This window comes from Patagioenas fasciata, chromosome 22, assembly GCF_037038585.1.
Source record: "Patagioenas fasciata isolate bPatFas1 chromosome 22, bPatFas1.hap1, whole genome shotgun sequence".
Taxonomy (NCBI): Eukaryota; Metazoa; Chordata; class Aves; order Columbiformes; family Columbidae; genus Patagioenas; species Patagioenas fasciata.
This window is the reverse complement of record NC_092541.1, coordinates 4,760,226-4,774,966: the sequence shown is the minus strand read 5'-3', so window position 1 is coordinate 4,774,966 and position 14,741 is coordinate 4,760,226. Positions and strand designations below refer to the sequence as shown.

The 14,741-nt window shown below is 50.7% G+C and overlaps 1 protein-coding gene across 2 annotated transcripts in view; it reads right to left on the bottom strand.

Annotated features, from left to right (window-relative positions):
- Positions 1-14,741, bottom strand: part of NSF (N-ethylmaleimide sensitive factor, vesicle fusing ATPase) — a 90,225-nt gene that overhangs the window by 59,552 nt on the left and 15,932 nt on the right. For both annotated transcript variants that reach the window (XM_065856200.2, XM_065856199.2), the window contains exons 2-5: positions 13,704-13,789; positions 7,284-7,383; positions 4,183-4,222; positions 1,125-1,291 (exon numbers count right to left, since the gene is read on the bottom strand). In XM_065856200.2, the coding sequence (XP_065712272.1) occupies positions 1,125-1,291; positions 4,183-4,222; positions 7,284-7,383; positions 13,704-13,789 (393 nt within the window). The remainder of the gene's footprint in view (positions 1-1,124; positions 1,292-4,182; positions 4,223-7,283; positions 7,384-13,703; positions 13,790-14,741) is intronic.

The window sequence follows — 14,741 nt, the reverse complement described above, 5'->3', positions numbered from 1 at the left end:
ATCTCAGCTTAAAAACCTCCAGGGCCGGTGAGTCCAGCACCTCCCTGGGCAGCCATTCCAATGCTGACCACTCTCTCTGCACAGAATTGCTTTCTAATCTCCAGCCTCAATTTCCCCTGGCAGAGTTGAAGCCCCTGCCCCCTTGTCCTATTGCTGACTGCCTGGGAGAAGAGCCCAATCCCCCCTGGCTAGAACTGCCCTTCAGGTCGTTCTAGAGGGTGCTGAGCTCAGCTCTAAGCCTCCTCTGCTCCAGACTGAACAAGCCCAGCTCCCTCAGCCTCTCCCCATAGGGCTTGTGTTCAAGTCCCTTCCCCAGTCTTGTTGCTCTTCTCTGGACCCGCTCCAGCACTTCAATCTCTTTCCTGACCTGAGGGGCCCAGAACTGAACACAACACTCCAGGTGTGGCCTCCCCAATGCAGAGCACAGGGGAAGGATCACTGCCCTTGTCCTGCTGACCACGCTGGTTTGGATACAGGACAGGACACCATTGGCCTTCTTGGCCACCTGGGCACACTGTTGGCTCCTGTTGAGCTTCCTGTCCATTAGTCCCCCAGGTCCCTTTCTGCCTGACTGCTCTCCAGCCACTCCGTGCCAGCCTGGAGCGCTGCAGGGGTTGTTGTGGCCAAAGTGCAGGACCCGGCACTTGGCCTTGTTGAACTTCATCCCATTGGAATCAGCCCATTTTTCCAGTCTATCCAGATCCCTCTGCAGAGCCCTCCTGCCTTCCAGAAGCTCCACACTCCCTCCCAACTTGGTGTCAATGGTCTCAATCCCCTCATCTACATCATCAATAAAGATGTTGAACAGGACTGGACCCAACACTGACCCCTGGGGACACCACTCGTGAGTGGCCGCCAGCCCCATGCACCCCCATTCACTCTCTGGGCCTGGCCCTCCTTCCCTATTTAGCCAGGGAAGATTTTAAACCACTCAGCGAAAGTCACAATGGTTCAACTGCTCCTAAATAAACCGTTCACCCAATAAACCATTTCTACCTGTTACTCACAGCCGTCCTTCGTCAGAGTCAGCGCTGACACATTCCTCAGTATTTCACATACAGTAAAACAGTTTGAACACACACACACGGTCCTTAGGGACATTTTAGGATTAGAAGCGGCCGCACCTGCTGGCCCACGGAGAAGGCCTGGCTGTTGAACTGCTGGATGAACTCCGCTGCCATCTTGTCCGTGTCGTAGGGGTTGGAGTCGATGCTCTTCTTCTGCAGAAAATCGATCTCGATGGTCATGGTGCCGATGCACTGCTTGGCCTTGTCGAAGGTGTACAAGGAAACTGTTAAAAAAACAGCAAAACGAGGGTATTTCAGAACAGCAAGGTCAGCCCCTAATGTTTTAAACATGCTGTAGGTTTGGCAATATATGTTCTTCCATTTTGAATGAGTACTTAATAAAATTAAATATATTATTTCTGATAGAGAACATTCTGATAAGAGAACATCCTTATTTCTCTTACATCCATAGAATCATTTCAGTTGGAGAAGACCCTCAGGATCATCGAGTCCAACCATAACCCAACTCCAGCACTGACCCTTGTCCCTGAGAACCTCGTCTGAACGCCTTTTAAACCCCTCCAGGGATGGTGACTCCAGCACTGCCCTGGGCAGCCTGTTCCAATGGTTCCATGGTCCCTACAAGAGCAAAGATACAGCACATGTATCTCCACTGGTAATGCCTGCACCTCTTTAAAAGCTCTAACAGTCCTCTTTAAAACAGCTCAAACACCATTCAAGCTTTTGGGGATGTGGACAATGAAAGCAAATTCACACAGGCTGTAGGAACACAAGCTGTATCCACATCTAAGGGTTCAGATGGCAGCTTCAGAAAGCCCAAAAGCATCGCAGAATCCCAGACTCCCAGGCTGGTTGGGCTGCAGGATCTCTGTAGATCCCCAGCCCAGCCCTGCTCACGCCGGGTCACCAGAGCACTTGTTGCATTGATTTTTTTAACAGTGATAGGCTGGAAATTACTATTTAATTTTCTTCTGTTTGTTACTCATCTGTGATGTTTCCTATACTGTAGGAAATATTCTTTGCATCATGATGTTTCTTTTGAGAAGTTTATAGAGAGATTGGGTGGAGTTGGAGAGCAGCTGAGATTAAACCTGCGCCTGCCAGCGCTGCCCTGGGCTGTGGGGTGTGACGTGTGTGTACCCAGAATGGACCCTGCTCCAATCTCAGTTTGCTGAGTAATATCGGGAAGCAGGGCAGTGACATCTGCATTCCACCCTCGTTTCCCCACGTGGGCTCTCTAAGCCAGCCCAGCAGGACACAGAACCACAGAAGCCCAGGCTGGTTGGGTTGCAGGATCCCTGTAGATCCCCAGCCCCACCTGCTCACACAGGGTCCCAGAGCAGATCACACAGGTGGGTCCAGGGGGTTTGAATGGCTCAGAGAAGGAGACTCCACACCCGCTCTGGGCAGCCTGGGCCAGGCTCTGGCACCGCAAAGGAAAGGAGTTTCTCCTCGTGTTCACATGGAGCCTCCTGTGTTTCAGTCTGTGCCCGCTGCCCCTCACCCTGGCGTTGGGCACCACTGAACAGAGTCTGGTCCATCCTGACACCCACCCTGAGCTATTGATCCCATTGAGCAGACCCCTCTTAGCTTCTCCTCTCCAGCTCCACAGCCCCAGCTCTCTCAGTGTCTCCTCATCACAAAGATGCTCCAGACCCCTCAGCATCTTTGTGTCCCTCCCTGGGCTCTCTCCAGTGATTCCTTGCCCTTGTTAAACTGGGGAGCCCAGTGCGTGCCCAGAGCAAACCCGCCCCCCTGGAATCCTCACCACAGCATCAGCGCCTCAGCCGCGCTCAGCTCCGCTGCACCACCAAGCAGGGCCTGTGTTTAAACTGACATTTAAAGCGCCGTTTTCACGTTATTAGGGGAACAAGGCCAAGAGAGCGCCCTGGTGAATCACTGCTTTATGAATACTTCTCCCTACCTGTAGAATAGTTTTATGAATCCTTGTACTCAGCAGGAGTCATGCGACATTTAGTCATTCTGCATAAAATTACTGCGTTATTTATTTTACTAACGTTCGCACATAGTTGTTCAGTTTGTAGCAAGGTCTAGTACAAGTAAAACCACAAATCTGCCCTAACGAGTTATGACGCTGAACACCAGTGTTTATTTCCCCAAATAACTTAGGTACCAAAGAGCATTTCTCTGCAAGCCAGTTGGCACATGTTACTGATCAGCAACCAAACAAGGGTCAGAAACAAATGAATTTATGGGTCTACAGGTGATTCTTCGTTTAAAAAACAAAACAAACGCAGCCAGCAAGAAGAAACGGCTTCCAAGCAAGATCTGTGCATGGAGGCAAACAGAGCCACTCCGACTTGTCGCTACGGAAAGGATCCACAGACACATGAGACTCAAGTACGGATCAAGCGTTATACAGAACATCTTAGCCAGTTATTGGTGAAAACATCAGCGCTGCTCACAAAGCTCAGCCCTCCAGCCATCCCGAGCGCGCTGCTGGATCGGGCAGCTCTTAGCACTAAAACTTCCCCAGTCTCAACACTCAAATATAGATGCCAAGAACATTCCCGATGACAAGAGCTGTTCTCTGTTAGCTGGTCAATGTTCTGCTAAGCCACAAGAATGGGTTGTCCAGGACGTGTTGGACGTTCACATCAAGAAACAAGCGCCAGGAGCAGAGGAAACGGCCTCAAGTTGCACCAGGGGAGGTTGAGGTTGGATGTGGGGAACAATTTCTTCCCCAAAGGGCTGTGGGGCATTGGAACAGGCTGCCCAGGGCAGTGCTGGAGTCACCATCCCTGGAGGGTTGGACAGACGGACATGAGGTTCTAGGACATGGGGCAGGGACAGGGGTGGGGAACGGTTGGACTCCACGATCCTGAGGGGCTTTTCCAACCAAAATGATTCTGTGGTTCTACCCGCATGTGGACGCTGATGCCGCACACAGAGCTGTGCTGATACACCAGCAGATGTCTGACAGGAACAGTCAAAATAATCCTCCAGGTTCTGAAAATGCTAAAAGACGGAACGCCTGCAGGCACAAGAGCGACTCCCTTTCGCTAATGAGCGCCCCACGTCACCTGAAGAAGGGCTGAAGATCTGAAGTTTTCCAATTCAGTTTCACTTCTGTGTGGAAACACAGAATTCAGCTTTTATAACCACGCCATGACCGTGCTGCCGTCTGACTTACCGTCTATCTCCTGCCCGATGGAAAGTCCAGCCCATTTTCTCTGCGAAAACAAGACAAAGGCTTTAGAACAAATGCCCTCCCAAAGTTGCATCCTTGCTCACAAAACCAGGCCCATCCATGAGAGCTGTAAAAAGCAGCAAAAAAGGGGCAGAACAGGATCTTACAAAGACCCTCAAATTAACAGGAAACAAGTAAACATGGAATGATTTCTATTAGCAATACCTTTCTCTGACCTCAGATCACACAGGAAAGGCTGCTATACACTCCATCAGCATTTTAAAAGCTTTAATCTATCTACTCGTTGCTGGAAATTGTTGTAATGTGCTTTAAGGTATAATGCTACCTAAACCAGAACTTGTTCAGAGAACTAGTGAAAATGGAACTGCTCGAATCCTTTAGGTGCCTTCGAGTTCCTCTACATAGATCGTGCAGCACAGAACCGCAAGAGAAGTGAGAAATGGTTCAATAATGATGTGACGCGAAAATCTGTGACCTTTACTATGGTAAAATTCTGGCTCAAATATTGGAAGAATGGTCCTTTAACAATGGCTCTTGTGTTACAGACGGGCCAGTGTGGACTGACAGTCCCACCACTATTCACGGTCTCTCAAATATGAGCCTTAGAGAGCCACGAATCACACAAAATATCTAAGTATCAGTACACAAGGCTCTGGTTAGGATCGCGTTTGAAATGCTGTACTTTATGGTCATTTATGTTTGGCTTTTTATTTGGCAGGGACAAGTGAGAAAGAAGGAATACAACGACCTTTTTAATGAATATTTTCCCCTGTACTCCCCCTCCAACATGTTCACTGTCCAAGACAGAAGTCAGGCTTAAGGAAATAAGCCCCTTGGCACAACAGAGATCAACCTGCTGGAAACCAAAGCCCAGGGCAGGAACTCCTACGTGTGCTTACCGGTATTCCCAAGAGGCTGAAAACAAATTACGTTTCCATATTTAATCTCAGGCTTTACCGCTTTCACTGTTCACCTGCAAGGCCAGGAACAATCTTTGCCCTTCCCTGGATGCTCCGATTCTTCAGCAAACAATACCCAAACTTGCCTGTACCTGATGCATGGGCACTGGTGACACCAGCACAGGAATGGTGACGCCAGTGCAGGAATGGTGACACCGGTGCAGGAATGGTGATGGGCGCTGGTGACACCAGTGCAGGAATGGTGACGGGCACTGGTGACACCGGTGCAGGAATGGTGACACCGGATCAGGAATGGTGACACCGGTGCAGGAATGGTGACACCGGTGCAGGAATGGTGACACCGGTGCAGGAATGGTGACGGGCACTGGTGACACCGGTGCAGGAAAGGTGACACCAGTGCAGGAATGGTGATGGGCACTGGTGACACTGGCGCAGGAATGGTGACACCGGTGCAGGAATAGTGACGGGCACTGGTGACACCAGCGCAGGAATGGTGACGGGCACTGGTGACACCGGCGCAGGAATGGTGACACCGGCGCAGGAATGGTGACGGGCACTGGTGACACCGGCACAGGAATGGTGACGGGCACTGGTGACACCGGTGCAGGAATGGTGACAGGCACTGGTGACACCGGCGCAGGAATGGTGACACCGGCGCAGGAATGGTGACGGGCACTGGTGACACCGGCGCAGGAATGGTGACACCAGTGCAGGAATGGTGACACCAGTGCAGGAATGGTGACACCAGTGCAGGAATGGTGACGGGCACTGGTGACACCGGCGCAGGAATGGTGACGGGCACTGATGCTCCCGCAAACCCTGGGCTGGGTTTAAACCCGCCAGGTTAAGCCTATCACCAAACTTCATTCAGAGATCAGTCGGGGCCCTCTCTGTGGATCAATTCCTGTGTTCACGGGGGTGTTTTCTGCTGAGCCTGTCACCGCTGCTCGGCCCGTCACCTTTTGGGCCCTGCAATGCTCAAAATCTGCCATGGCTTTTCGTCTTTAGGCCTAAGAGTTGAGATTGCTACAGAATAAAGGTGGTCAAGGGCTTCACGTGCATAATAAACATACAACAGACTTTGTTGGAGGTCTCGGAGCCCGTGAACACGTGAGGTAAACACACAGGTTTTCTGTGACGCTGGTTACAGATATTTAAGGCTTCGGGAAATACTGGAAATTGAACCCCAGCGCCAGGAATACTGAAATAAAACATTCACCTCCCAGCAGCTCCAACACTTAACGCCACAGTGGCTTTTTAGGGGTGAGCAACCCACCCCATTGCACAGCAAAAGAGCTTTCCTGGCTCTACAATAGCTACTGGAACCTACAAAAACCAACCCTAGACCATGAACGCACCTACGTGAGCCCTGTGATACAAATATCTTCTGCTTTTCATTTTTGGGCCTCACTTAACATCCTCTTCACCCACCGATGCGGACAAATCTGCGTTTGAACAAGGTGTGAAGAAACAAAAAGGTGTTTTGGGGCCTATGCGCAGACACACAGAGACTCCATTTCCAGGCAGGAAATGACAACAGCATTAAATCAGCGACCGTGGTTGTCTCAGTTTTATGTTTTGTGACCCACTGCCTAAGCCAGTTAAAGGCCACAAGGTTCATTTTTCTATCTAGAAGTTAATTGTATCAATTATTTATTCTAACCACCAATCACCAGGTGCTAACTTGACTTAATTAAGAAAGAGGAGACAAGTTAAATCTATTTAATGCATTACATTGCACTTTTCATCTGGCAACACTAACGATGAAACTCCTGCGGGTCTTTAAAAGATCAAAATAGCAAAGAAAACCCGTTAAAGCCCAAGGAAATCGGGAGCAATACAAACCCACAAAGAACAGCAGACACCGCTTTGGCTTTTCTTTCTGAAATTGTTTGTTTCTGGTGTATTTTCAGAGGTTGATTTACACCTTTTCTAGTATTTTTATCCCACCGTGCACTACAAATAGATGGAAGCAATAAAAGCAAGTTTGCTTCAGTTATAGTAGAAGTCTCCTTGAATTTTTGCTGTCAGAAATCAATCTGTAGGATACATTTATGCAGACATCTCCCTCCAGTCACAATTGGTACCTTCAAGCCTGATCTCTGAAGAGATTTTCCTTTATTCTATAGTGAAACAGTGAGTTAAACCATATATTAATAGTACCTGGGGCAAGCTGAAGGCGATGCTGCCAGGAACAACCGAGGGATGCGTTCTCAGCGTGAAAATGTACTTGTGGTTGGGAGAAGTCTTCACAACGACGTGTCTAGGAGAGAGAACAAAGGGCATTTCAGTCCGATATTCAGCATCGCTCCCGGTGCTGCGATAATTCAAAGAAAGAAAACGGAGCTGGTCCCACATAAAAGCAAAAATAAAGGGTTGAGGGCTGCACCGCGACGCAGGCGCACGGGAGCCTGCCCATCAGAGATACAGCGTGATCTGAAGACGCTGTACTAAAAATTACCTTGTACTGATAATTCTACTACTAACTCCCCTTACCTCAAGCATTACAATATGCAAACATGAATAACCAAACTATAAGCATAAAGGTCAAGGTTACTCTACCTAAAAGTGAACTCTGGTTTCGTATCTCAAGCATCTAACAGCAAAGCATCAATATGTTACCCCAGTCTAAGCAGCAAACCCAGCGGTTGGTGATTTCAACAGGAAACGGCTGCAAAGTCCACACAAGGATTTAATGTGTAGTTTAGAAGGTTGCTGGCAGCAGAATTTCTGTATATAAGTAAAACCCCCTAGGCGCTGAGGCTGATCCTCCTCTCCAGCAGCGACAGCAGCTCAGATGGCACCTGAAGGTCAGAACAGTTATAAAAACACAACAATACTGCGTGTGCCTCCTGTCGCTCTCTACACCGAACCATCAGACACAAAGAAGCTCAAAAGCTGCTCAGAGTTCTCCCCAGACTACGCCGGGCAGCTCTGACCACATGAAAGGCACGTTTGCCTTTGGCATAAGAAAGCAAAACCAAAGGCAGGTGGGATTTGTGTGTGCTGGTGGCAGAGGTGACAGTGGAATGAGGTTACACCTCACGTTCTTCTCAACTGCGGACACTTTAACACCCCTGGGTACAGGAGCCACCAGCTCATGCGACCTGGGGTGTCCCCTCTGCCCCACGGCCAGAACCGAAGGGACGGATGAGCTGGGACACCAGACAAGGCCCACGGTCCTGGGCGCCCACCCTGGCAGAGAACGTATTCATGGAATCATGGAATGTCCTGAGCTGGAGGGACCCACAGGATCACGGAGTCCAACTGCTGTCCCTGCACAGGACACCCCACAGCTCACCCCGTGTGTCTGAGGACGTTGTCCAGTCTCTTCTTGAACACTGTCAGGTTGGGCCGTGACACCTCCCTGGGAGCCTGTTCAGTGTCCAGCACCTCTGGGTGAAGAACCTTTTCCTCAAGTCCCACTGACCCTCCCTGGCACATCTCCTGCCATTCCCTGGGCTCTGTCACTGTCACAGAGAAGAGCTCACCCTGCCCCTCCTGCTCCCCTGCTGAACCTGCAGCCCATGAGCTCTGCCCTCAGTCTGCTCTGCTCCAGCTGAGCAAACCCAGGGACTGCAGCCGCTCCTCATACGGCTTCCCCTCCAAACCTTCACCAAATTGGTGTCCCTCCTCTGGACACTCTCCTGTAGCCTTATATCCTTATCCATGATAAAAAAATAGCCTCAAGTTGCACCAGGGGAGGTTGAGGTTGGATCTGGGGAATAATTTCTTCCCGGAAAGGGCTGTGGGGCATTGGAACAGGCTGCCCAGGGCAGTGCTGGAGTCACCATCCCTGGAGGGCTTTAAAGGGTGTTCAGACGAGGTTCTTAGGGACATGGGGTAGTGCTGGGGTTGGGTTATGGTTGGGTTCGATGATCCTGAGGGTCTGTTCCAACCAAGATGATTCTGTGGTGCTCATGGTGCCACCATTCAGAAGGACTTGGACAGGGCGGGGATAGGGACTGACGCAAATCCCAGCGAGTTCAACAGAGGAAAACGCCAAGTCCTCCAACTGGGGAGGAACAACCCCGAGCAGCGGCACGGGCTGGGAGCCAACCGGCTGGAACGGGGCTCTGCAGAAAAGGAGCTGAGAACAAGGAGTCGAACGTGAGCCAGCAACGTGTCCCTGCAGCAGTGACGGCAACGGCGTCGGTGCGGGAGGAAAAGCGTCACCAGCAGGTCCGGGCAGACCATCCTTCCCTGCACGCCCCTCGGGACTGCTCCACTCTAAACCGAGCAGCAGTTAAACCAGAGCAGCTGCCCAGGAAGCCCGGACTAAAATCAAGAGCTTTCCAGCACTGAGTGTATCAGCCTGAGTAATTCCAATCAATATCAATATACAACCAAGTGGAAAGCAAGGTATTATGTTGCAGAGTGTTAATTAAACATGCCTGGAGGTGAATTTAAGTCCCAGTTATGCTACTGGAATACATCATCAGGAAATAGGCGGGATAACAAACAACATCCTACTAGAAACAACTCATCAGCCAGAAAAAGACCCAAGATCGAAGCCGCTTAAGACGGAGCTGGATCCTGGGCAGTGCACCAAGTCTGGCTCAAAAATATCATCTTTCTGAAATAAATCTCCAGCCAAGGAGGAAGATTAGGAAAGGTCAAATCCTGAGAGGTTCTTTGAGGAAAGTCTCCAAAAGGCAATGGAACAACCACGTTTCTTCTCCAAGACAGCAGGAGCAGGCGGTTTTTGACAAGCTATAAGCGAGAATGTTCAAAATAAGGCAATAGCGGGAAAAAATCAATGCATTTTCCTACATTGATGTTCACCAGGAAGGAGCTGGGAGAGCTCATGGAGACACAGGGAGGAAATCTCTGCCTCATTAGCAGCTTCTGCTTATTAACGAACAAAATGAGTCACCAGGGCCAGATACCTCCCCAGAGCTGGGAGGGAAGGAACCGCTGCTCTAACGCGCAGAGCCTTGGCTGGAACCACGAGCAGCACAGCAGAGCTGACGGCAGCTCCTGAGGAGATCCAGGCAGGGCCCAGGGAACTGGGGGTAAAACCTCCGGCCAGGCTGAGCAAACCAACAGAAAAAAACAATAGATAATTTAACCTGGGTGTCCGTGAGTTTTCATGCTTGTGAATGATAGAATCACAGAAGCATTTTGTTTGGAAAAGCCCCTCAAGATCATTGAGTCCAACCATAACCCACTCCTGGCACTGCCTCATGCCCTGAGAACCTCATGTCCGTCTGTCCAGCCCTCCAGGGATGGTGACTCCAGCACTGCCCTGGGCAGCCTGTTCCAATGCCCCACAGCCCTTTGGGGAAGAAATTGTTCCCCACATCCAACCTCAACCTCCCCTGGTGCAACTTGAGGCCGTTTCCTCTGCTCCTGGCGCTTGTTCCTGAGGAGCAGAGCCCGGCCCCCCTGGCTCCAAGCTCCTTTCAGGCAGTTCAGAGATCAGAAGGTCTCCCCTCAGCTCCTGTTCTCCAGCTGAACCCCCCAGCTCCCTCAGCCGCTCCCATCACACTTGTGCTCCAGCCCCTCACCAGCTCCGTTCCCTTCTCTCCACTCGCTCCAGCACCTCAAGGGTTTTCTTGGTGTGAGAGGCCCAGCTCTGCCCCCAGGATTCACGGTTTGTCCTCCCCAGGTCCCAGCACAGGTTCGGTCACTGCCCTGGGCCTGCTGGCCACACCAGTGCTGGTCCCAGCCAGGGTCCTGTGGCCTCTTGGCCACCTGTGCACACGCTGGCTCATGTTCAGCCGCTGGCACCAACACCCCCAGGGCCTTTTCCAGTCGCACTTCCCTGAGCCTGCAGTGTTCATGTGGTTGTCGTGACCCAAGTGCATGTTTGGAAATCCATATAAATTATTCAGCAAGGCTCCTCACGGCCTTTTCTGGCGTGAGATAAGAGGGATGGTCTTCCCGTGTGAAAGGCAGAATAAAAGGTAAGAATAATTTGTCAGTTCTCAACATCAAAAATATAATTGCCATTGCCAATAACCTGCGCTGGTTTCCTCCCCAACTTGTCCCCTTCCCCACCTGGGTGTTTCCAGCACTTGTTTCTCGCTCCAAAATACACTGGGAGATGTCACAGGAACTTAAGTCAGTGTAACTCATCAAACCGAGAGGGTGCTGTAACAACACAGCGCATCACGCGGCACAAAACACCGACCCACGCTTGCCCGACTCGCAGGACGCAGAAAATGAAGCATGAAAAAGCTGCACAGTGACATCCTGGGGGCTGAGCCATCCCCCTGGCCCGGGGTCGCACTCCGAGCTCCACACCAAACGGAAGCGTGAAAGCCAAGCCCTTCGTGCAACCGCTACCAGAACACGCTGTGCCGCGGCGAGGACGGCACGAACCGAACCCGTGACCGCAGAACACGAGAGCCGTCCTCTCGGCGGATCTGCAATGCAGCACAATCGCTGCAGCCTCAGCAGCTGGGTTTCTCCGCACTCTTCCACTTCTCCAAGCGATTTATAGCATCTGCTCGCAATCAAACATATGCTGCTTTCTTTCTGAGCCCCGATTTCTAGAAATAAGCAGCTCTCTCGGGGAGAATCAGCCCCAGTTACGGGATGTTTCGTCCTCACGCTTCCAGACAGGCGATGAAAGGGAGGCAGCTGGTGCTGCCGGTCTGGAAGCTGCGTGTCCCCAGGACATCCATATCTGAGGAAATTAACATTTCTATAATGCATGAGGTACAATGTTCAGGTATTTTTGCAGTGAACCACTTTTAAAAAAAAATCTACATCATAGGAGGAGACCAGGACACTGCTCTGTGCAAGGAGATGCTTTTTCCTGCTTCTGACTTCAAAAGTTGTGCTGATTTAAGGTTGGTGTAGGTGTTTTCTCTTTGTTTTGGTGTCTTATTAAAGCTCAGTCTCTCACTAAGGGCCGGGACAGCTCTCCAGGGCAGGACAAAATGAATCAAGTGTTAAATCACGTCATCCCCTCGCTCCCTGCCGCTTCCTTCTCCGTCCCCAGTGGAACCCACCCAGGACAGATATTTCACGGTAAGGCCCCAATCACATCATTTAATACCTTTTTTAACAATTTTTTTCCCATTTTGCAAACCCAAACCTTCTGCTGCACGTGATACTTTCTGCTGAAATTAATGCCTTCAGTTCACAATCTACATGTTGAAATCTTTAAGAGCCACCATACAGTTGCAGGAAAGCAAGGAAACTAATTATTTCAATTGGCTTCACAGAATCCCAGAATGTCAGGGGTTGAAGGGCCCTGGAAAGCTCATCCAGTGCAATCCCCCCATGGAGCAGGAACACCCAGCTGAGGTTCCACAGGAAGGTGTCCAGGCGGGTTTGAATGTCTGCACAGAAGGAGACTCCACAACCTCCCTGGGCAGCCTGGGCCAGGCTCTGACACCCTCACCCCCAACAAGTTGCTTCTCCTCTTTCAGTGGAACGTCCTGTGTTCCAGTTTGCACCCATTGCCCCTTGTCCAGTCACTGGTTGTCACCCAGAAGAGCCTGGCTCCATCCTCCTGACACTGCCCCTTTCCATATTGATCCCCAGGAATGAGTCCCCCCTCAGTCTCCTCTTCTCCAGCTCCAGAGCCCCAGCTCCCTCAACCTTTCCTCACACGGGAGATGCTCCACTCCCTTCAGCACCTTGGTGGCTGCACTGGACTCTCTCCAGCAGTTCCCTGTCCTTCTGGAGCTGAGGGGCCACAACTGGACACAAGATTCCAGGTGTGGTCTCCCCAGGGCAGAGCAGAGGGGCAGGAGAACCTCTCTGACCTACTGACCACCCCCTTCTAACCCACCCCAGGTACCATTGGCTTCCTGGCCACAAGGGCCCAGTGCTGGCTCATGCTCACCCTGCTGTCCCCAGGACCCCCAGGTCCCTTTCCCCTACACTGCTCTCTAATAGCTCATTCCCCAACTTATACTGGAACCTGGGGTTGTTCCTGCCCACATTCAAGACTCTACACTTGCCCTTGTTCTATTTCATTACATTTTTCCCTGCCCAGCTCCCCAGCCTGTCCAGGTCTCTGGATGGCAGCACATCCTTCTTTTAATACAAAGCCTTTCTGTGTGGGCTGAGCTGAAAAATTAATGTGTTTTCCACCTTTTTCACAAAACTAAAACCCCAAGGCAGCTGCTATCGGTCACCACTGAACTGGAATTAAAGAATCCAAATTGTTGTGCCCACACTTCGTTTTTCCTCCCATTTTGTTCTTGTGCACGAAAAGCCCCAGAACAAGAGTTTCTGCTGACTCCGTTCATTCAAGATGATGGGAAAGCCAGAAGATGCTCCCAGTAACACAATTAAATGATAAAATCCTACTTGAAATAGTCCAAATATTCTAAGTATATAACAGGAACAGCAGCAAAACAAAATAAAAGGCCTGAAGTCCGGCATTAAAATAGTGATTATAATTATTTAAGCAAATCCAGTTCCCAAGGAGAAATGGTTCAGAGAAAGACCGACTGGTTTTTCAGTCTCTCCAGCTCTGAGAAAGAGGCACATTTAAGGTTTTGGTCTCCAAAGACGGTATTGAGCCTCCCAAACCCCAAATTACATTCCACCTTCATGCAAATTTTAAACCAAAAAGGAATTGTTTTCGAAGTTGAATGAGCAAGAATTCACACTTACTGCCCAGAGGGAAAGTCCTTCTCGTTCACCACGGCGCAGTTGGTCAGCGACAGCTCGTCCGTGGGACATCTCGCCGCTTGCATAGGCTGCGGAGCAGGAGAAGAAACCATCAAATACAAACCTATTTCTGCTTTGGAAATCCATAAAACACAAATAGGTCTCGTGAGCGTTAACGCACTCAGGGAGCACCATCGTTGTACGATCAAGCTCCTCTCCCTCTTCACCGTTTTTCCAGACGCTTTTATTTGGCACCGATGTTTGTACCCAAAGCTCTGCGGTTTAGTCCTGTATCCCTCCCATTTTCCAGAATATCTAAGAAAAATAGCTAAAAATTACCTAGAAAATGCCGGCAAGGCAAGTGTTAAGTTACTAATGAGGCTGAGGGGAGATCTTCTCATCTCTGAACTGCCTGAAAGGAGCTTGGAGCCAGGGGGGTCGGGCTCTGCTCCCCAGGAACAAGCGCCAGGAGCAGAGGAAACGGCCTCAAGTTGCGCCAGGGGAGGTTGAGGTTGGATGTGGGGAACAATTTCTTCCCCAAAGGGCTGTGGGGCATTGGAACAGGCTGCCCAGGGCAGTGCTGGAGTCACCATCCCTGGAGGGCTGGAGAGATGAGGTTCTCAGGACACGGGGTGGGGAACAGTTGGACTCCATCACCTGGAGGGTCTTTTCCAACCAGAATCATTCTATGATCTATGAACCCAGGTGCTCGTGCGCCGCCCCCTCACCCTGCCACACACCAGCAGGTAGCGAAGCGTTCACTGGGAGACGCATCTTCCTGAGTAACAAAATACTGGAATATTTTGCAAGCTGGTGAGGCAAAGCAGCCCAGAGACAACCCAGTTCCACCACCACCCTGAGGGCTTTTCACACCACCCCTCACAGCATCCCCACGGGCAAGCTCAGGATGAGCGCACAGTGAGATGGGTCATGAACTGGCTGGATGGCAGAGCCCAGAGGGTTGTGATCAACTGTGCAGAGTTTGGTTGTGGTCCTGTAGTCAGTGGGGATCCCCAAGGCCAGTACTGGGTCTGGTCCTGT